At 43.5% G+C, this 22704-nt stretch overlaps 1 protein-coding gene across 1 annotated transcript; it reads left to right on the forward strand.

Moving 5' to 3' along the window:
• Positions 1 to 13158: 13158 nt before the first annotated feature.
• Positions 13159 to 22573, forward strand: ATP5PO (ATP synthase peripheral stalk subunit OSCP). The gene is made up of 7 exons (XM_027100894.1): positions 13159 to 13269; positions 14463 to 14513; positions 15717 to 15827; positions 18530 to 18659; positions 19377 to 19489; positions 22006 to 22092; positions 22392 to 22573. The coding sequence occupies exons 1-7, from the start codon at positions 13234 to 13236 to the stop codon at positions 22503 to 22505; spliced, it is 642 nt and encodes a 213-aa protein (XP_026956695.1). The 5' UTR covers positions 13159 to 13233; the 3' UTR covers positions 22506 to 22573.
• Positions 22574 to 22704: the final 131 nt, after the last annotated feature.

Genomic DNA, 22704 nt, shown 5'->3' on the forward strand with positions numbered 1-22704 from the left:
TCTGACAAGTTTTTCCATAGATACTGCAGGGGTACACAAAATATTTGTACCTCCAAAGGGTGTGTGACCTCAAGTGAAAATTTTTGAGCAGCAAATGCCACAGGATTAGGGGATAATCTTTAGCTTTCATGTTCTGCCAATGAGATGGCATTGAGTTTGTAGATTCCCAGGCATGACGGAAGCTGCGTCTCAGCCTTTGTGTGTGACCTGCTTTTCACTCCATAAACAACCAGTTCAGACCCATTCCTATCAGAGTTTCAGCATAACTTCTCTTTTTCCCACAGTCCAAGCTGTTCATTTCCTCACTGTATTTTTATGAGCCAGAAAAACATGAACTATCACTGAACTGTCAATGTTCGTTTTACATTATAAGACCCAAGATGTCTTTGTCTTTTCCTAAATCAAGCTGAATTTTTTAAAGTCCAATAAAACATTTATCTGGTTGACATGAGACCTCTGCGTTCAGACCTTCCTAAATGGGAAGGGGAGGGGGGAAAACTCAGCTGCATGTTTTCTTCTTCCAGTCATTTACTATAATTTTTACTGTCATGTACCACACAGACCAAAAAAGAAAGGAGAGTCTTAAGGCTGAGAACTTTATCACCAAGAAAAAAACATTCACCAAGAAAAAAACATTTACTGAGCACCTACTTTGTGCCAGGAAGAGTAATGAGTTCCATGGTCTCTTGTAATCTAGTTGAAAAGATATAACCATTAAAAATCATCATAATTTGCCAGAGGCTGTTGGGGGCAAAGAATGGGGGGGTGATTGTAACGGGTATGGAGTTTCTTTTTTGCCCAGGTGAAAATGTTCTCGGATCAGATAGTGGTGATAGTTGCACAACCTTGTGAATATACTAACAACCACTGATATGTACATTTTAAAAGGGTACATGAATTTTATGGTATGTAAACCGTATCTCAGTAAAATTAAAAATTGAGATAATAATAATACCCCATCATTTTATTACAAATAAGAGTGGGGAAAAAAAAAACATGCCTGGGAGTAGAGTAGAAGATAGCTTTTCTTTCAAATGTGAGTTTCACTCCTAGGCAAAAACTGTAGTATATTTCCCTGCATCCTTGTCACTGCCCAAATTTCCCAAAGCCCTCCCTTAGCTGTTCCCACTGCAAGGGGCTGGCCTCCCCAAATCCCCAGCTTTCCCTGGTTCAATGGACACCCCACTCCACAGACTTCTGTGGAAGTTCTCTTAACTGCTTTGCCCCTGAGAATGTTTCAGGAGAACGCTGCCTGGCTTACAACGTGATTTGGAAATATGCTGCTGGCTGTGTTTTATGCATTTTATCAAGTGTTTTTAACTTTGTACTGGCTGGGACCATGAAGGGCACAGTTTTCGAAGGTTGAAGTTAATAATTTCACACCAGAAAACGTTCAACCGGGGTCGCCGAGCAGCAAGCTGCCTGAGTCTCAATATTCTTGAGCCCTGGAGGCAGCCTCACAACGAGAGGTTGCACACTGGCCATGGGTCGAGTTTGAGGCTGGATAACATAGTAGTTGAGCCCAGGCTTTCTTGGAGACAAGCCAACTGACTGGCCACGTAATCTCAGGCAGGGTAATTAATCTCTCTAAAACCTCAGTTTCCTCATCTGTAAAATGGGGTAGGTAACCTCTGGGTTTTTGAGAGAATTCAATAAAATGCTTAGCGCTTCCCTGGTGGCACAGTGGTTAAGAATCCACCTGCCAATGCAGGGGACACGGGTTCGAGCCCTGGTCGGGGAAGATCCCACGTGCCACGGAGCAACTGAGCCCGTGCACCACAACTACTGAGCCTGCGTGCCGCAACTACTGAAACCCGTACACCTAGAGCCCGCAACAAGAGAAGCCACCACAATGGGAAGCCCACACACCGCAACGAAGAGTAGCCCCCGCTCGCCGCAACTAGAGAAAGCCCGCGTACAGCAACGAAGACCCAAGACAGCCAAAAATAAAAAAATTTAAAAATGCTTAGGCAAGTGGCTGGCAGGCACTAACCACTTCCTAAGCAGTGGCTGCTGTCAGAATTGCTATGACTCCTCGTGCTGTTGCTCTCTGACTGTCCTTAAGGAAGGAAGGTGTTTGCCTCATCAAATGACCCTCACGGAGGCTGGCAATCTGGCTGGGTATATTTTGATTGTCATCCCACTTAGATATGTCACATTCTAAAATAAGACAGCTAAGGAGCATGTGTCCAAGGACATCCTGGGGGAACTTAGTAGACATTCCATGATGAAACCAACAAATCAGGTTTTCACATTCTCCATTTTCATCATCTTTAGACTTTAAGCTATTTAAGGTCAAGGGCCCGCTCCTCACAGGTTCCCAAAGGGTGGTACCAGAGAGTCTGTCAGAACCACACAGGGTGTTTGTTTAACATGGGCAATTCCCAGCCCCGCCCCCCTCCAGATGTACTTCACTGGCACCTCCAGGGAGGGAACGTGCCTGTCAACGAGGTCCTCACAGCCTCTTCTGCTGGATTTGAGGAAACTGAGCCTCTGCAGCCCAAGTGCCTAAAACTGTCAATGTGTAGCACACAGCAGGTGCTTAAGACATTTTTTTCCTTAATAAATAGAAAATAACATTAAATAATATTAATAGAAAATTTTTAAAGGCTAAATAGAAATCACGAATGAATGAATGAATGAGACAGTCATGTGTATCTAGTTTCCTTTGCTCCTTCTCACCACATTGTCCCTGATGGGGAAACCACTAACATTTATTGAAGGAATTTTTCCCCAGTACAAAAACAATATACGATTGATGCTTAAAACTTAGAAAACACAGAAAAGCACCGAGGAAAAGACTAACAGTGGTTACCACCTTAGGCGTATTTGTGCGGTTCCTTCTGGCTTTTTGTACGATGCATACAAATACATGATTATTTAATAAAATATCATCAGATTATACACCAAATGCTCTTTTCAGCCTCCTTTTTTTAAACTTAGCAATGCATTATGAATAGGTTCTCAGCTCAGCAAATATTCCTCACTATAATTTTAAATGGCAGCAAGGTATTCTATCTAGACATACTACATGTTATTTAATCCCTGTCCAATCACTGAACATTCAAGCTCAATAATTAATTTAAAATAAAATGTACACGCAGATTCTAATTCACATGTTTTCGGTGGCTATCTGTAGTTTTTTAAGTTCCACAACTGATTCCAATCAGTAGCCAGGACTGATGGCTGAAAAGCCACAATGAAAAGCTACTTCTAGGATGTTCTCTCAGGAAACCTCCGGAGTTGGAATACAAATGAGGAAAATTTCCATGCCTCAAGAATGTCAACAAATCTGGATTACAAAAACTCTGCTGATTCCAGGGTGCATAGCACTGTCACAGATCACAAGAAGAAAGAACATTGGTCCTCTTGTCATCGTCAAAAGTGGATCAATTTGGGGCTTCCCTGGTGGCGCAGTGGTTAACAATCCACCTGCCAATGCAAGGGACACGGGTTCGAGCCCTGGTCCGGGAAGATCCCACACGCCGTGGAGCAACTAAGCCCGTGTGCCACAACTACTGAGCCTGAGCTCTAGAGCCCACAAGCCACAACTACTGAGCCCACGTGCCACAACTACTGAAGCCTGCACGCCTAGAGCCTGTGCTCTGCAGCAAGAGAAGCCACGACAACGAGAAGCCCGCGCACCACAATGAAGAATAGCCCCCACTCACCGCAACTAGAGAAAGCCCACACTCAGCAATAAATTTATTAAATAATTTTTTTTTAAAAAAGTGGACCAATTTGATCCAGTGCCACCAAGAGGGTATCAACTTTATTTCTGATAAACAGCCACTTTGAGAACTATACAGTGATGCTTTGCCAGCTGGAATGATTTTTTTTTATCATTTCTTCCCCTTTCGTTGCTTCAATTAGTTGCCAAGATATGATAGGAGGAGGTTGCTGTCCCTTAGGAGCCCAGATGTAGAAGGGATTCCTACAAAATATAAAGATTTAAAGATTAAAGACAGCCCAGAGTTTATAAAATTATGTTGCAATTTAGTTAGTTTGATTTTTAGCCAAACACCATACCAATTTCTTTTCCAATGTGTAGAACAAAGGGGAGGTCATTTTAAAAAGTGAAAAACTGGGAGTTCCTTGGTGGCCTAGTGGTTAGGATTCAGTGCTTTCACTGCTGTGGCCCAGGTTCAATCCCTGGTCAGGGAACTGAGATCCCACAAGCCACGCAGTGCAGCCAAAATCTTTTAAAAAATAATAAATGAAAAACTGATTCAAAGGGAGCTGGCAACAGCTCCTTGAAGGCAAAGTCTGTCTTGGTTGCCTTCATTCTCTACAGCATCTATCATGATCTCTAACATGCAGCTAATGTTTGGTAAATGAATTAATGCCTGAAAGAATGAGTTAATGAATTAGGGGGTGGTCCTCTATCCCACTTCAAGCCATACAGTATAAATGGTCTGAACTACTCAGTTTTCCTGCAGATTGGCCTTAATCTCCAAAGACCACCCGACCAATAACTCCCCCGTTACTGAAAAACTCAAAATAGGTAGTGTTCTTATTCAGCCTTGCAATTCAAAGCACAGAATCAAAAACCCACAGAAATAAGTCACCAGTCTCCCCCTAGGAGGTACTGTCAACTGAAGTAACAATAATAATGATGATGATGACGCAGGATGCTGCAAATAAGAAAAAGAGTTTATTTGGGGGTCTTAAGAATTGCAGTTCGGAAGACACAGATTCAGGTTACTTGTGTAACCTTGTGTAACTTGTGTAACTTGTGTAACTTGTGTAACCAGAAAGAGTGTTCTGGGAAGGAAAAAAGTCAGGGGCTTATAAAGCCAAAAATTACAAGGTTGTTAAAAAGTTGCCTGGAGAGAATTATGATTGGCTCTGATGCAAATCAGAAAATATTTGTCCTTAAGGAATCATAGTCTGTTTTAGGGTAGGGGTCTGAGAATTAGATAGACTGTCATGAGTTTCTGGTAGATGTTCTGGATGATTTGATCAAGTCACAGGTCAGATTCCATCCAGGCTGAGACATGCACAAGTCACCCTCTCAATGGCCTCCCGGCTCCATTTCAGAGAGCTCTCTTAGCAATACTGACTCCATCTTGAGCTTCCTTTCCCAGTACCCAGTTAGCAAAACGAAAAGTCTCATTATTCCTTGTCACTTCCAGGTCACAAGGGCCATCTGCAAGGTCACACTAATTCATTTGCTACAGAGACAGTGGCTGTCTTTAAACTCGCAGGTGGAAAAAAGCCTCCTTTATTCTGAAGTCACCTTATGTACACTTTTCCCAGGCGCTCAGCTCCATGAGACTGGACTGGCCGTTGTTCTTCTCCATCTTCCTTGTACTAAAGTGCACCACCCCAAACAGCTCCAGCCCGATTTACCAGGAACCTCAAAGTAAGCGTTCCTCCCTGTGTGCTTCTTTATTGATAAAAACAACACAGTGGTTGGTCTGCCACCAGGGTTCATCAACACTTTGTTGGGTGCTGCATCCCACTGTGGGATCCAGAATGATCCCATCTCTCTACTGGGCATTTCGAAATCTGACTGGACCACACACTGTCCCGTGTTCTGAGAGCACTTCCCCTCCTGTCTGTATACATTTCATTCCCTGACTTTTATTTTCCCTTTTACTACAGCTAAATAACTGTGCAAAGGAAAAAAAAAGTATAATTTTTTTCTTTATCAAATAATTTCCTTTTCCACACCAAACTCCTACAAAGCCTTCACTATTCTCACATTTTTACTTGCACCAAATATACATACTGCTTTTTTTTTTTTAAGTAATCAGTGTTCAACGCTTTCTTGATCACCAGTATATCCTGAGAGCCGATTGTTCTAAACCCACCAGTCCGTCTTTTGTAACCTCCCACATGACGAGACCCAGTTGGGACTCACCAGCTATGGCCCTTCCCCCTGCAGGCAAGCTCCTTCAAAAAGGAGCTGCTTTTGATGATAACAATTTCCCAGCTTTCTGAAGCTCTGCTCTACGTTCTGGGCCACAGCACAAGAAGGAGATGAAAACAAGAATTAAAATTCCATAATGAAGAATGACCCAGGTTTGTGTTCCTCCTGCCTCTGTATGGAGAGATGCTATTTAGAGAGATGGTCTTGAGGAGAGTAACAGTTCAACTCCATGGCGCGCTGGTTAGCTCACATGACCTGTATGGTTCCTATCTGCATTCTCCAGGTGGGGAAACCGAGGCACAGCGGTTAAGGGACTCACCCAAGCCACACAGCTGGTGAGTGGCAGGGCTGGGATTCCAACCCCGGCCGGGCCTCGGGGCTGCAGAGCCTGGCACTACCTCTGCAGGAACAGCAGACAATGACCAAACCGCAGGGAACGAGGGCCTCCCACGCCCCCAAAGCCCCAGCTGGACCACCAAAGAGAAGCAAGAATGGGAGCTGCGGAGCGCTTCATTACATCAGAAAGGCCCCCAAACATACACTGTTTACTGTCAACATTTTTATCAAATCAACAAACAGAAGAATGTTCTGCATTTATCATTTGCTCGTTCCTTCCGTCATTACCACCTCCCGGAACAGGGCACCCATTGAATGGTATAACTTTTCCCTGAACTGCCCCAAACCCAGAAAGAAAAAGGACTTTGATAAGAAAGACTTCGGTCCGCTCTAACCCACGAGCGATGGTCTCTAAAGCCTGTGGAAGCAAACGCCGAACCAGCCCCAGGAAGTGTGAGGGCTGAGGAGGAGGCGGGGCCGCGCCGACTGGAAGGAACTTGGTGGGGGGGGAGGGGAGGAGAGGGGGAGGGGATGGGGAGGGGAGGGGGGGGGGAGGGGGGAGTGTCCCTGGGGGTCCTAAGACCGGCTTCCCCACTGAGGCTGGGTGACAATAACAAGAAACTGTGAGCCCCGAAACACAAGCAGCCCGGATTAGAGCATCTCTCAGGAACCAGTTTGTTAGTCAACCTCACAATACTCTGATTCATACTTGCTTGTGTGAGCTGTGACACGGGGGTTTGAATGGCGAAAGCTCTAGAAAGAAATTGATTCCAAGGCCAGAGTCTGAGTTGACAACGTGAGGAGATGGCGCCCCCCAGTGTCAGGATGATGCTTCGGAAACCTGGACCAGGCTGAGCGCGCACAGTGACCTTGATGCCTCAAGGTAGGCACGACCGCTGCAGAAGGGGCGGGAAGGTGCCCGTGGCCGGGGAGGGGAACCGGTTCCCGCAGTACCTGGTTCTCCCTCTGTCGCCGTCCAGGTCCCGGCTCTGTGCTGCAGACCCATCTAACGCAGCTTTCTCCAAAGACTCAAAAATATCACCAAGCCATTTTCATGCGTTTTATTCTCTCTTTTCTTCTGTAGTAGATGCATCAAATCCCGAGGATAAACAGTTTAAAATCATATGGTCTCAGCACCTGGAGCCCCACTGTCAACAATTTCTCTTGTTCAAAGCCAGATCGGTTCCAGCCCAGGGGCCTCTGCTGATTGGCAGGACTGGCCTTAAACCCCCTTTAACGCCATAGACATGTGTAGAAAGCTACCAAAGTCACTTTCCCATGCTTAAGGTTTAAATGGAAAGACAAGCTACCTATGAAGTTCTAAATCGGGGCTGCCAGCCTGGGTCCCCAGGACAGCAAGTGGCTCTGGTCTGCTGTAAAGTATCCGTGTACAGTTCTCAAAATAAACTTGGAGGGGGAGAGAACTAAAAGAAAGAGAAAACTGATGGAAATTCCCTCCAAGATAAACAAATATATGAATAATGCAAACACTTCCCGGGTCCTTTCAGTGTAACAAAATGTGTAGGGAAAATCTTAACACCCTTTGCCCTGAAGATAACATCCTTAGTATGTATTCTGCAAAGCTCAAGAAAATGTTCCCTGGGCTGGTGGAGTCTAGTTGAAGCTAACCTTGGAAAGAAATCTTAGAAGTCCTTTGGTCCAACTTTGGAGCCTGGTCCCTCATGGAACTCATCAACGTGAAGCATTTCCCTGCAGGTCAGAAGCTGAGCATTATCAGAAAGGAGAGTGGATGGATCTCTTCTTTACTGGGAACATAGTTAAGGGACAGGATCACGGTATTCTCCCCCCCCCCCTTTTCTTCTTCTGATTATGGTAGCGACACGTGCTCATTATAGAAAAATACACAATGTGGTTTGGAATTTTTTCCTCAGTGTCATTAAATATTTTTCTATGTCACTAAATACTTTTCGAAAATTTCACGGTATCAGCTGCACAGTGTTCCATTTTTAAAACCATTCTCTTATGCTCAGAGATTTGTTTCCAATTTTTTGCCATTTTAAAGTGAGTGCAGTGAACATTTTGCATCTTAACCTTCATCCAGATTTCTGAGTTTTAGAAGGTTCTTTCTGGGTCAAGGGGAAAATCACTTCACTTTTTAAAACATGTGCAATTGAGGGTCTCATGACACCACGCTGCTGGTTTTCATGACAGCCTATGGTGCCTTTAAAGAGAAAATAAAATGGTGAGAAATATATTTGTTTTGAATTGAAAATCAGCTTAAAACAAAAAAGCTGAGATTTGATGTCTGGATTTCACTATGCTGTAGCCCTGGACTGTGGCCTTGGGCAAGTCCCTTTGACTCTGTCAGCCTCAGAGATAAAATAACTATTTTTTAAACAATTTAAGTTTGTACAGGAGGAAAGCACTATAAAAGTAAAGTGCTAAGTCTTTTCCCTTCTTCTGTGGGACAAAATTCTTTTTTTCTTTCAAATTCTCTCTTCTTGCATTTAAGAAGTTTCGATAGTCCCCCATCTGGGAAACTGCTGTCAGGGTCCCTTGTGAGAGTTTGTCTCTGAGGTCCTGGCTGGTCATTGCTGGGCTTTGCTTGCTGTGAGATTTCAGCAGACACCCAGGAATCCATGAGCAGGTGGAGGGAGGCTTGACTGTGGAGGCGTCAGGCATCAGGGCTGCTTCTGTGTTTCTCCAATTGTCCAGATCACCAAGATGTAAGCAGCGTACACTGGCATCAAAATCTGACGCCCGGAAATGCATCCTGAGACCCAGAACTGCCATTTCCTAGATAAGCTGCCCAAACAGGATCCAAGAAGTTTCAGCACCTATAAAGTAGGGGAGTACCAGACTACTTACATCTTAGAGTTATCCTGAGACTCAAAATAAAAATGAAACCATACATGTGCAACCATTTGATAAACCCTAAAATTCAAACGACCACAAACTATTATTTTGGCAAAATGCAAAGGGCTGAAGTGAGATGGGGGTAAATACAAAGGAAATAGAGGGACTCTCCCTGTTGCTATGTGCGGCGAGCCGCCTCCGACCAGCAGAATGACGAGTCGCCACACGCAAGATTCTTCTCGTATCACACTTTATTGGAGCACAGCTTGGTTAAAGAAAAGATGGAAGGAAGACACCGCAATCCTATAGCAGTCTGCTTATATAGGGATTAAGAACATGTGTCGCTCTGTGATTGGCTTTCGCCGATGGTGCGACTTGTGAGCCAGCATCGGATAGGTCGCTACTTTAAAACCTCATTAGTATACTTAGCGCAAGCGCAGTGGCCACAGGAAGGATGATTCAGCTTACTTCAGCTTCCTGCTGCGTGGCAGTTAGCTGACCGCGCCCTACATCTCCCCCTTTTTTATTTACTAGAATCACCAAGCAGAATGTAGCCCGTACAAGTGTTCACCTCATGATGTGCTCACTGTTCGAGGGCAGCCTTCCGTTGGCATGTCTGAGACACCTTCCTGCGTGCAATGCCAACAAGGGCTGCAGGGTGCAAAGGCTGACTCAGAATAAGTTTTGATTCCCTATAGAGGTGCAATGGCAACAGGGCCTCTCCGTGCAAGGGCAATCCATTCGAATTGTTTAGGACGGAGATCCAGGCTGCGGGAGAATCACCTTCACTAACAGCCAAAAGTGCTTGAGTGAGTAGGACCTTATCTCGATGTGCCCTGACGCGCATGCGACAGACCAACCAGAGACATATTATAATCCCAAATATACAGCAGAGCCCAAAGATCCCCACCCCTACCCACTCTTTAAAGAAGGAAAAGGCAGAAGAGAGCCAAGAGGTAAAATCTCCAAAGGTAACGGGTTCCAGCTTGGTAGCATTCAGTTGCATAATCTGAATCTTTTGCTTAAATATCATCCGTTCAGCTTCTTGAGACCAGTTTCCCTTTAGGAATTCTCCAATCTCTGCACTCCTATTCAGGGCATCTGTAAAGTGGCCAAAGCAGAAATATCCATGCCTACTCCTGCCTCATTAACTAATAACCAAGAATAAAATGGCCATCCTTCAAAATACCACTTTGTACTATCATTTCCTTTTGTCTCATTAGTATCATTTCCTTTTTCCTTTCTTCCCATATAGGACTTTAAATCAGGGGAAAATTGAAAGCCTGAACTAAGTTCATACTTAGCATAAGTTCCCCCCTGACAAGGGGTAAAGACTGGGGGTGTTGATGTGACTGGCTCACAATAGGGGGCGACAACAGTCCTGTTGGCACTTGTTTTATCAAAAGCATTATTTCTTAAAGGAACTATCCCTGTATGTTCCAAAACTAAAGTGGTAATATTCATCTCATTTTCACTGGAATTCCCTATACCTGAACCTGAAGTGTGGCCTTGAGTTATCTTGCTCAAAGCTTCATTCAACATATTCAATGGAACCAAATTATTTCTAAGTGGATTGTTCCAAGTGGTCAAGGTTATCCTGGCCAAAAGGATACAATCCTTTGTGGAATTCCAACTAATACAAAGACTTCGATTCAAAATAAAATCACTGGCATTATACGGTGCCCAGTCATAATTCAATGGCTGGGTACAGGCCGTATTCATTTCACAACTAGTGGAATAAAATATTGGAAGAACTCTGCTCTGAGAGTGAACCGGCATGGGAACTGGCCAGGTCCGGCTAATTCCCCAGAACGTCATATTCTCTGCCCTAAGCAAGGGAAGAATCATCAGGAACATCCAGCTCAGCATCTTCTCTGAAGTTTTCTTCAACAATTCTCGTCAGTCTTGATGGCACCCAGATCGGATCTTGATCCTGACTGGACTACTCACCGACGGTTCACTCCGTGTGTCGAGTTCTGAATCGGTCCTCCATGCAGGGCGCGAAGTTCCCGGGTTTCGGCACCAAATGCGGCGAGCCGCCTCCGACCAGCAGAATGACGAGTCGCCACACGCAAGATTCTTCTCGTATCACACTTTATTGGAGCACAGCTTGGTTAAAGAAAAGATGGAAGGAAGACACCGCAATCCTATAGCAGTCTGCTTATATAGGGATTAAGAACATGTGTCGCTCTGTGATTGGCTTTCGCCGATGGTGCGACTTGTGAGCCAGCATCGGATAGGTCGCTACTTTAAAACCTCATTAGTATACTTAGCGCAAGCGCAGTGGCCACAGGAAGGATGATTCAGCTTACTTCAGCTTCCTGCTGCGTGGCAGTTAGCTGACCGCGCCCTACAGCTATGCAACCTTAACGCTTCCTTATAATTAATTATTAATGAGATAGTCTAGAATTTTCCAAGTATATTTGGCCCCAGAACTTTTGATTTGAATTACATTTAATAACACCCACACATTAGGAAACATGGGGTTTGTGGTTTGGTTCCACATAGAATATAAGGTCTATGAAGGCAAGCACCTTGTCTTGTATCCTGCTGTACCTCCAGGGTATAGAAGAGCTGCCTGCACATAATAGGTGCTCAATAAAATGTGTTGCATAATGCATATACTTTCCATTAGACATGTTTGAAGACAGCCTCCCAAAAGAGTTTGCAGAGAAAAGTAAAACAAGGGTTTTTATGCACTGCTAGTGAAAGCATAAATTGGTTTAAAGTTTTGAAAAGAGCATGGCCTCATTCATCAAAGACTTTTAAAGTGCTCATACCCTCTCGCCAAGTTGTGCCAGCTCTGGAAATCTATTTGGAAGTTATCCTAAGGAAGAAGAAAAAAAAATTTGTGTCTAAAGATGCTCAGGAAATGAAGTTTTGTTTAAAATGGAGAGAAAGAAAAAGGCAACCATCTGAATTATGTTCAAAATTATTGAATGATTAAGTTACAGAATAAAAAAACAAAATAGAGAATATTATTCAGTGCCAGTCTGTCAGACAATTGTTCTAAATCTATAGATAGATGGATAGATAGACAGACAGATATACAACTTGTTCATTTTTCCTAACAGCCCTAAGGTAGGTGCTATTCTAATCCTCATAGATTAGAACACTGAAGCACAGAGAAGTTATATAATTGGGCCAAGGTCAATGAAAGGACTGGGATTCAAGCCTGGGCAGTCCAGGCTACTATCTGAAAAAATAATGGGAGACAACACACTCTGAGTGTTCGAAAAGAGGGCAATTACATCCCTTCTCCTTTTCTGCATTTTAACAAGTTTATGTAATGATGAGAAACCTGCACTCGAAAAGGGTAAATTAAGGACTTAATCTGTGTTCCTATAATAGATCTGAGCAGAAAGACATCTTAATTGACCATAGGACCCCATTACTGCAACCAGGAAACTCCAACCAACAGCCAACTCTTCTGTACACAAGAGAAAATTAGAGTAAATTCCATTTAGAGGGAAGTGGGTTGAAAATAGGTTGTTTTTATGAATGCAGAGAAACTAGCCAAAGCTAGTGTTGGGTTCTCAGTTTCAATGTCACACTTGCTCAAACACCAGTTCTATTTTTAGGTATGGTTCTCAGATAATCACTCTGCCTTACCCAGAAGGAAGTGTTTAAACACCAGAACCTCACGCGTCCGCACAAACCAAGAGGTCAGCGCTGTACTCAGGTGAGATGGGGCGGAGGTGGGATAGAGGTATGCAGGAGCAGTCACGGCCCAGGCACTGGGCACGTAGTGTCCGCTGCTGGAGCTGTAAGGCTCGGGGTTTATATATACATACAGCGCGAGGAACTGCGCTTGATCACCGTTTAGCGTGGTAGGAAGAAAGGGTAAACACGCTAATGATGCTAGTGATGAAGGTGAAATGGAACAAATGCCACCGTACTTATCTAAATGGAAATTTTAAGCTAAGGGCACTATATCTATTCTACAATAAGGGTCACTTAGTAACTCTAGAATTTCATTTCCAGGTGCTGTCTGAGCCCACTAGTCCCAACCCCCAGCCCTGTGGGTCCAGCCCTGACCACTCGCTTCTAAGGACTACAACTCCCAGTCTGAGGGAGATCCCTACGCATGCGGCCTGACGACCTACGCCTACATTTCCCAGCAGGCCGAGCGGCTACGCTGACGCACGCGTGCGCTCTTGGTCGCTTTTGCCAACTCCGGTTTGACCTACAGCCGCCAGGAGAAGATGGCCGCGCCGGTAGTGTCTGGGCTCTCCCTGCAGGTGAGAGAACGGAGGTCCTGAAAGCCAGCGGAGGAGAAGCCCTCCTGGGGTGACTCGTACCAGACCCCTAAGTTCCACGGTTCCAGGCCACAGCTGGGGAGCGTGGCCGCCGTTCAAGGTCGCGGGGCCAGGCGAGTGGGGGGCGACGCCAGGCTGCCTGGGCAGCCCCGCTTTCCCCTCGGGATGCGCGCGGGCCGGTGGGCTTGGGGCTGCGCGTGTCCTACCTTGGCGTCCTGTGAGCACAGCCTCGAGAAGCAGCTGGTTTGAAGGGCACAGGTGAAGGGGGATCTCTCTATGTTGTGGTGGTCACACCTGGCTGGGGTCACCAGTAATGCTAAGGAATATTTGTAAAAACACATTTCACGTTTTAATAAAAAAGTGAGGCCGAAAAGTTAAAATGACTCGTCCTTGGCTTGTCAGCCAATAAGGGGTAGAGCTGAGATTCGAATCCACAGAGTTGGAAAGAAAATTCGTGCTCTTTATATTACATGATGCTTTACATATCATGACAGCGTACAGCTTCCGTAAGTTTTCCATAAGTGTTATAAAGTCTTTTAACCCTCACAACCGGTATAGTACATTTAGAGCTGGAATTATCTGAAGGTGACCTGTGCCTTTGCAGGTGCCTTTTAAACTCTGGATTCCAACTCTTGATAGACAAGATACCATCTCAACAATATCAAGGTAGTATTTTGCTAGACAAGGTACTAGGGCCTGTTCTCACATCAGACGGCTGGAGTACCCAAAGAATTCGTCTGTATTTTCAGATAGCATTTGGATTCTAAGAAGGTCCATCTCTTGCAGATCATGCCTGGAATCCTCCCACTTTTTATTAAAATCATGCTCGAGGGTGGTAATATAAATGCCGAAAATCTTGTTAACATTTTTGGAAGACACATTTCACCAAACTTAGTGTTTCCTCTCTCAGTGGTGTGCTTGCCTCAGCCTACTCCTAGGAAACCAGGAAGTTAGAAGTAGAAAAGCAATTTCCCAAGCAACCTGGAATGATTTCCAGTGGGGAAATTTACTCCTAGGTAATAAAGAGCAGCTCACCCTCATGTAATCTACGTGATGATACAAGGAAACATGAGAAGCGAATCATCTAGAAGTCATGTTTACTGTTTATTATTGCAGGTTTAACTGCAAAAACCCTTTAAGTAGTCTCATTTGGATCTACTCTCTTTGTTTTAAAGGTGCGATGCTTCAGTACATCTGTGGTCAGGCCGTTTGCCAAGCTTGTGAGGGTATGTCTTTTGTGATTGTAAAGCAGATGAATGTGTGTGAATCAGACAGCAGTACACTTAGGGGCATGGATTTTGTATAGTTACCCCTAAACCTTTCTGCATGATCTGTGGTTCCCCAAATATGATGGGGGTGGAGGGGCTAGGGGATGGAATAATGTTGAATGCTTGCCGTGGGACAGGCCCATGCATAACCTTTAAGTAGGAGAATTTCTTAAAACCCGGTAACAGTGATGGGAGGTAGCAGGTCTTCCCATTTTACAAAAAAGGAAACAGACTTTGGGAAAACTTGCCCAAGGTTATTCAGCTTAGTCTTTTTTTTTTTTTTTTTTTTTTTGCGGTATCCAGGCCTCTCACTGTTGTGGCCTCTCCCGCTGTGGAGCACAGGCTCCGGACGCGTGGGCCCAGCTGCTCCGTGGCGTGTGGGATCCTCCTGGACCGGGGCACGAACCCGTGTCCCCTGCATCGGCAGGTGGACTCCCAACCACTGCGCCACCAGGGAAGCCCTTCAGCTTAGTCTTAAAGCTGGACTGAAACTAAATCTTGCTCATCCAAAGCCTAAGCTTTTCCACTACAATCACACAGTACCACTAAGCATATGTAGTCATACACTGATGGTAGTGTGGTTTTAAAAGCCAGTGGTTCATTGTAAAAAATAATTCAAGCCTCAGGCACTTAGTAAATTGCTAAAGGGCTCCATTAAACTGAACATTTATGGAGCTCTGTAAGGGATATTTGCAGTATTACTCTGAAATGTATAAAAGTATGCTTGTGTATGTTTCATAAACACCTGTTTGCCTGGTTCTAGCATGTTCAAAACTGCCTTCTATCAGTGTTTAAAACCTCCCAAACTTGGAATTAAGTAGTTATTGAATTCAAAGGAATCCTAAGCTCATCTCATAATTAACATAGTTGAATTATAGATAGTTAGAGCAGAAGGGGACTTCAGACACCATGTTTCCTAAACCCCTCGTTTTAAGGTGAGAAATTGGAAGGTCACAGATAGAGTGACCTGGCCAAGGAAACATCCCTCATTTTGAGACTTGTCATTCAGGATAGCTCTTTGATGACATATTTAAACTGTTTTGTGCTATAAAAGATGTATTTTTAAAATTATAAATATTTCTTTCTGCTATTGATACCGTAGTATTGTCTTAACTGATTTTCCTTTTCGCTTCCTCCCCTCCTCCACCCTTGTTTTTAAAGCCACCTGTTCAGGTATACGGTATCGAAGGTCGCTATGCCACTGCTCTTTATTCTGCTGCATCTAAACAGAATAAACTGGAACAAGTAGAAAAGGAATTGTTGAGAGTAGCAGTAAGTAGCCTTTCCTGTTCATTACTTATTAAGTTCTCGTTGTACATATTTTGCTTAGATATTTGACTCTGCATCCCTAATGAGGTGTATCCTAAGAGAAAGAGTTGCAAGAAAAAGGAAAAGCATATTTTCTGTAATGATGTTGATAGTAATAATACTGGGTATTATCGTTCTGAACCTATTGTATAATAGGTACAAACTGACGCAGGTAAGGATATTAATATTAGGAACCAAGATTTGGGGCTCAGAGAAGAAATAGAAAATCTAAATTTAAGATGGTAATTTAAGAAACATTGTCATTTCAAAAGAGAATTAAAAAGTCACCTTGATAATCTTTGCTTGTATTTCCAGGTATTTCCAAACAGTCTTTAGAATATATTATGATTTTGTTTAACTGGGAATTTATTTTCCTTATGAAGCCTTTTGTGAGGAGAAAATGAGCAGAGCACGCTGGGCAGCAAAATTAGTGAAGGTGCAAGAGTTTCATGACGATAATAGAGAACTGGCAAAGACCACAAGGCTACAGGGGAAAGTTTATTTTTACGTGTTTTTTAAACATGAAAAGAAGAGTAAATGAACTGAATTAACAAAAGCCTACAGTGTAACTTAAATAGAAGAATCCCCACTGCAGTTTCCCCTGAGTTTTCTAGTTAACACATTTTGTTTCTTCCCCTGCTCGTTTTACGGTAAGTCCCCTACATAAAAACGAGTTCCGTTCCAAGAGCGCGTTCATAGGTCCAACAAAGTTAGCCTAGGTACCCAACTAACACAATTGGCTGTATAGCACTGTACTATAGTAGGTTTATAATACTTTTCACACAAATATATAAAAACTAACAAACAAAAAACAGAACATTTTTAACCTTACAGTACCTTGAAAAGTACAGTAGTACAGTGCAACAGCTGGCATCCAGGGGCTGGCATCGAGTGAACAGGCAAGAAGAGCTACTGACTGGAGGAGGGAGAGGAGGTGGGAGATGGTAGAGCAGAAGGGGCGTCAGCAACAGGAGACGGAGGGCTGCAATTTCACTCACATCCCGGGCTTGAAATAAAGATACTGTACTCTACAGTACAGTACTTTCTAGTTCCCACCTCTGGCAGTAAGTTCTGCATTAAAGAAGGGGGATGTACAGCTAGTATATAATCTCTCCAGAGAAAGTTGTGTTCTTTTTTTTGATTTTATGTTTTAAGAATTTCTTATAATTTTTAAACAACTTCTAAAGATTTTTTTTTTTAATCTTACTGTTTGTTAGAGGGGATAAAAACCTTCACAGACTAGTTGTATAGAACAATAAGTTTTGTTCGTTTTTTCATTTTGAGCTTTTGTGGGAACTTTTGTCCTAACAGACAGTAATTTTAGCTCTGTTTTCCTCCCTTCGTCCATCTATCTCTGCAGATAACGCTTTTGATCTCAGTTGGTACCGTCAACTGTTCTGACCCTCACAGAATCATACTTACTGTTGGAGACACTCGGGGGACGGGTAGCAGGAGCAGACAGGGTCACACACAGGCTTTCGGGAGGTGACGGTGACTGCCCGCCGCTCGTCCCACGCACCCACTTTAGACCTGAGCACCGGTGCTCGCCAAGGGGCCAGTGGCTGGCTTGTGGACATTAGAATGGGGTTTAATTAAAACTTGAAGTCGGTTAAGATGTGGAGACATACAGAGGAGGCCATTACCTTAAGACTCTTTATGAAAGAAAATCAGCCATTTCTTGGCACTGAGAGGAAAATATGCTGCCCAGGTGTCACTAACTGTCCATGGGTGATGCAGCAAAAACAGATAAGAAACATGAAAAACTGTATGGTTCCAACTCCAGAATGCTTGTAGTTTGTATAAGCTAGCAGTTTTTATGGAAAAATACTGTTTCTTTGGGGTCGCTCAAGTTGAAGTTTTAGCATTAGATGGCAGTGTAGGCAGGTAGCTAGGATCAGAGACAGAAATTGTCCAGGAGCCCAGGAGAGGGTGCTGACAGGGGTTGAGGGGCTAATAGAGGTGCATGACTGAAAGATGCCCAAATGGAAACAGCCGTTGGTTTGCTGGAGCTCTGGCCTGACACCCAGGGGAGCAGAGTGCTGGAAGCTGCACGTGGTCACTGACCAGACGTTGGTGATGTAACATAGTGGAGACAAAGTTGTGTCTCTCATGGTAGTTGCACTCCCGTTTTTTGGCCGTTTTTCCTCCCAGACTGGCTGAGGCTGCTCTGGAAGCCCCAGAACTCCCGCACAGCGCTGGGTTGGTTCTCCTGAGCTCTCTGAGGGGCAGGACAGAATCCGGGTCAGCCTGAGAGGGAAAGGCCAAGAGGCCGCCTGCAGTCAGCACATCTCGTCAGGCCTACACTTGAGTGTGGGCATCATTAGCGCCCTCTTAGCATGGGGAAAACTAGAGTATTACCCATAGTAGGTGCATTAAAATAGGTGGTGAATTGAATCTTTTGGCTGCTTAGGTTTTCTTTAATCTCTCTTGAAAGGCAAAAATAAATTTAAGAAACTTCATTAAAGTGGTTTTAAGTATTTTCAAGAAATACTGTGTAAAATCATCTAAAAAGCAAAGAAAATTTTGTGATTGTAAGCTTCCCTTCATGTGCTTTGAGAGTGCTAATTTTATTTATGAAATATATGATTCATCAGAACATATGTGTACGGCAGCTAGGATCATTTATGGCCTAAAGAGTTTAAGAAGTTATTTTTTGGTGCTTTTAGCAAATCTTGAAGGAACCCAAAATGGCTGCTTCTGTCATGAATCCCTATGTAAAGCGTTCCATTAAAATGAAAAGCCTAAATGACATGACAGCAAAGGAGAAGTTTTCTCCCCTCACGTCCAACCTGATCAGTAAGTATTAGATGTTTTTTGTTGAAGTCTCTGAAAATTCTGCTACTGAAACTGTCCTGCATGGGCCAGGAGCCCCGCACCGCCTGCCTTTTGGCAGTGAGGAATCTTGGTCTCCCCCAGCCTGCTGAGTCACAATCTACATCTTAACTGGCTCCCCAAGTGAATTGTTTGGGCGTTAAAGTTTGAGGAGCATTGTCTAAAGGATATTAAGATGCAAGAATGTCTGATTGCACAGTTTCAACCCATGGACGAGACCAGTGGGACTCATACCAAGAAAATGGTTTGTAACCAGTGGCTGTGCCCCTGTCCTTGAAGACACTTGCATTCTTTGGTACATTTGAGTTGCTTTTCAAATCCCATGATCACTCAGAATTCAAAGAAAGCGTGTAGTGAATATAGACAGTGTGTTAATTTCAGGATTTATGGCCAACACTGGTATCTGTGGCATAAACCTGAAAATCAGATTGAAAGCCGTGTCAAGAAATCTACTGCAAATCCATGAAAGACACACACACCCTTACAAATTTAAATCCTTGTTTGTTTAGTCTTTTTTTTTTTTTTTGAACATTGCATATTCTTTTTAAATAAGTTGCATCTTCTCCATTCACATTCTTAAATGACATTGAATTTTAAGGCCACAAATCTAAGTTTGCGTTTGAGGTGAATATAATGTTTCATGAATGACCTGATTTAAGTGAAATACCTTTACTTTCCCAGGTTTGCTTGCTGAAAATGGTCGCTTGAACAATACCGCTGGGGTCATTTCTGCCTTTTCCACCATGATGAGCGTCCACCGGGGAGAAGTGTCTTGCACAGTTACCACCGCATCTGTAGGTGACGGGCTGTTGCTGTTGCATTTGCCTTGACATCCCCTGTGTCACATTTTGCAGAACAAAAAGAAAAAGGCTAAAATCAAGAAATTGGGACAGGCGGCTTGGCACTTGGGCGGTTTGCTTCATTTATACCAGCTCCTGTGAACCTCTGCTTTGCAAGGGCCAGCGTGTCTTCTTGGTGCTTCCCTAACCAGTGATTATTCATAAAGAGTGTAGATTGAGTTAAAAATGTGTCGGGAAATACTGGTTTACGTTCCTTTAAGGTTTAAGTTATTTTGTAAATATCACACTACGTAGTTTACTGAAATGCGTGTCTAATCTTTTGCGGTGGTGAGTGGGAAGGGGTAAGGCGGAAGGGCCCTTTGGTCTTACTGACTCGCTGAAGTGGACTGAATTTTGAAACCTACACTATTCTGGGTGCTTTATTTTAATATCAAAGGTCTGTGTGAAGCAGAAGTGTTACTATCTTCATTTTACCGGTGAGGAAACTGAAGCCCAGGGGAATAAGTTGCTTGCTCGAGGTCACAGAATGTGGAACTAGGATTTGAACACAGGCCTCTCTCTCAGAACTCCGTGTTCCTTAATCTGCACTACCTCCCCAGAATTAATTTTGTTGTTGTTGTCTTAAGTGTGTATTCTCTTCCCACTGTAGTTCAGTCAAGGTAGGGAAACAGTCTGTGGGACTTAATTATCAGTAGAGCGTGGTAGATTTACTTGGGGTACGCAGCACCTGACCTCACCTAGATTAACATTTCTAGTGTTGAAAAGATATTCTAACTCTCCAAAAGAGCATAACGTGAAGGAGACATTTGAGCACATAGTACCTATTCGTACATTTGTAGTTCAGTAGTTGGTGCCCCCAAAGCACATTCCTGGCTGAGAGTCAACACAGCTCAAATGTTCTCCGGAGCCCACCGTGACTGCACTGGTTCTCCTTGACCATAGAGCTCAGACCAGGCTTCCCTGGCCAGATGGTCACGCCATCCCCATGGCCAAGCACTGGTGCAGGTCATTCTTCAGTGATTACAAGGACATGATTTTGTAAGTTTCTTAGAACCAACTGATGCTAATGTTTTTGACATTGAGTCTCCCGGGTAAATAATTTCCACCCTTAAATATAAATATATATATATATATATATATATATACACATCTTGATTAATGACTAGGGGCACAGACTTTAGAAATAGACTGATTTCAAATATTGGCACTAGTCCTCACTTGCTGGTGGGACCTTAGGTGAGTTCTTTTTTTTTTTTAATTAATTTTGATTGGAGTATAGTTGATTTACAATGTTGTGTTAGTTTCAGGTATACAGCAAAGTGAATCGGTTATACATATATCCACTCTTTTTTAGATTCTATTCCCATATAGGGCATGACAGAGTATTGAGTAGAGTTCCCTATGCTATACACTAGTTTCTTACTAGTTATCTATTTTTTATAGGTATATATATATATATATATATATATATATATATATGTATGTGTATATGTTTATCCCAGTCTCCCAATTTATCCCTCCTGCCCAGGTGAGTTCTTCTTAACCACTGTGAGCCTCAGTTCTCCCACACGTAAAATGGGAACAGTAACTCCTGACCTCCCGGAGTTGTCCAGGTTAAAGGAGATGGTGGTATAAAATGCCTGGCACACACGGGTGCTTAGCACGCAGCATGTGTCTGAATGGAAGGTGGGGCGTATACTTCTGAGTTCTCTAACCTCAGAGCCTCAGCGAATGATTGATGGAGCACTGATAGACTTCCCCACCACCACCCCCCAAAAGACACTGTCGGATCTTTGCAGAGCTTAAAGGCTTCTTTGCTAGCTTTTGGACTCTTGGGTGTGTGGGTTGGGAGGTAGGATTTGTGACAGGTGAAATGCCGCTCCTTCAGCAACATTTGCCGTTCTCACCCAATCGGGGGTAAAAGTTGGGGCATAAAGGAGAGAACACTGTCTGGATGGTCAGGGCACTTGTTCTGTAGGAACAAGATTACAGAGCTGTACTGACTTCAGGAGACAGCCGCCTGCCCGGGCTCTCTGTGAGCTGCAGAGAGTGGAGCGGCATGCCAGAGCTCCTGGTACCCGCAGATCCCAGGTCAAACTGCAGCTTTTCATCCAAGGGAATAATAGACTCAGGCTGCACCCGGGGGAGCTGCGCGGAGGAGAGGCCTGCATCCTCGGGCATTATAAACTTCAGGTTTTTCCCCTAATCGTTACTTCTAAGTTGTACTGCTAGTACCATGGAGCAGAGATGGGCAGTAAGTGAACCTAACCTCCCAGTGTGAGCTGCTCATGTGTTCTTGTGAGGCAGGGTCTTTGCACACCCCGACACCAGCATTGATGAGTGACCATTGCGGCACAACTCCAGGATGGGTCCTCAGATATCTAAGAGAGGAATTCACAAGGCCTGTCCTGGTGATACGTTGCCAGAGGGATGTTTTTTCTCTCCTTCAACTATAGTAACTTTCTGTTTTGCTTTATCTAAATTTAAAGGATGGTTTTGTTCTTTTTTAGCCTTTAGATGAAGCCACTCTTACCGAATTAAAAACAGTCCTGAAGAGCTTCCTAAGTAAAGGCCAAGTATTGAAATTGGAAGTTAAGGTAGGTTTTTAATTACGTACGGTACGTTTCCTCAGGTTGTTTGACACCTAAAATGGCTATAGAAAGTGGAAAATTAGATTTGATTATGTAAAAACTTGCCTATAGTAGAACCTTCATAGTTATATTCAATATAAATGATTATTGAGTCCATTCACAATTTGACTTGTCATTTTCTAGATATAATTGTTACCGCTTACAGTTATGTAGCACGTAGACTTTTCAGAGCACTTTTTCATCTTTCTTTTTGATTAATGAAATGTCAATGTGTTTTCACATTTCCAACCTATTTTCTTTCCTAGATTGATCCATCAATCATGGGTGGAATGATTGTCCGTATTGGAGAGAAATATGTTGATATGTCTGCAAAAACCAAGATTCAGAAGCTGAGCAAAGTGATGCGGGAGATTCTCTAAAAGTGTTGATTTCCTAAAAGTGAAAGTTCTTAAACTTGGAGCAACAATAAAATGCTTCCTGAACAGAATATACTATGTTTACTGTCTTTTAAAGTGGAAATATAGGGAGCCTTATTTTTATATCTTTCACGATCCCCTTAGTTTAAAGGTTAAAAGCCCCTTTGGAACTTAGTTTGTGTCGATTATTCTTAGGAATTTA

The sequence above is a fragment of the Aethalodelphis obliquidens genome, unplaced genomic scaffold (genome assembly GCF_003676395.1).
Source record: "Aethalodelphis obliquidens isolate GAN/ISIS:26980383/991018 unplaced genomic scaffold, ASM367639v1 scaffold1, whole genome shotgun sequence".
NCBI classification, from domain to species: domain Eukaryota; kingdom Metazoa; phylum Chordata; class Mammalia; order Artiodactyla; family Delphinidae; genus Aethalodelphis; species Aethalodelphis obliquidens.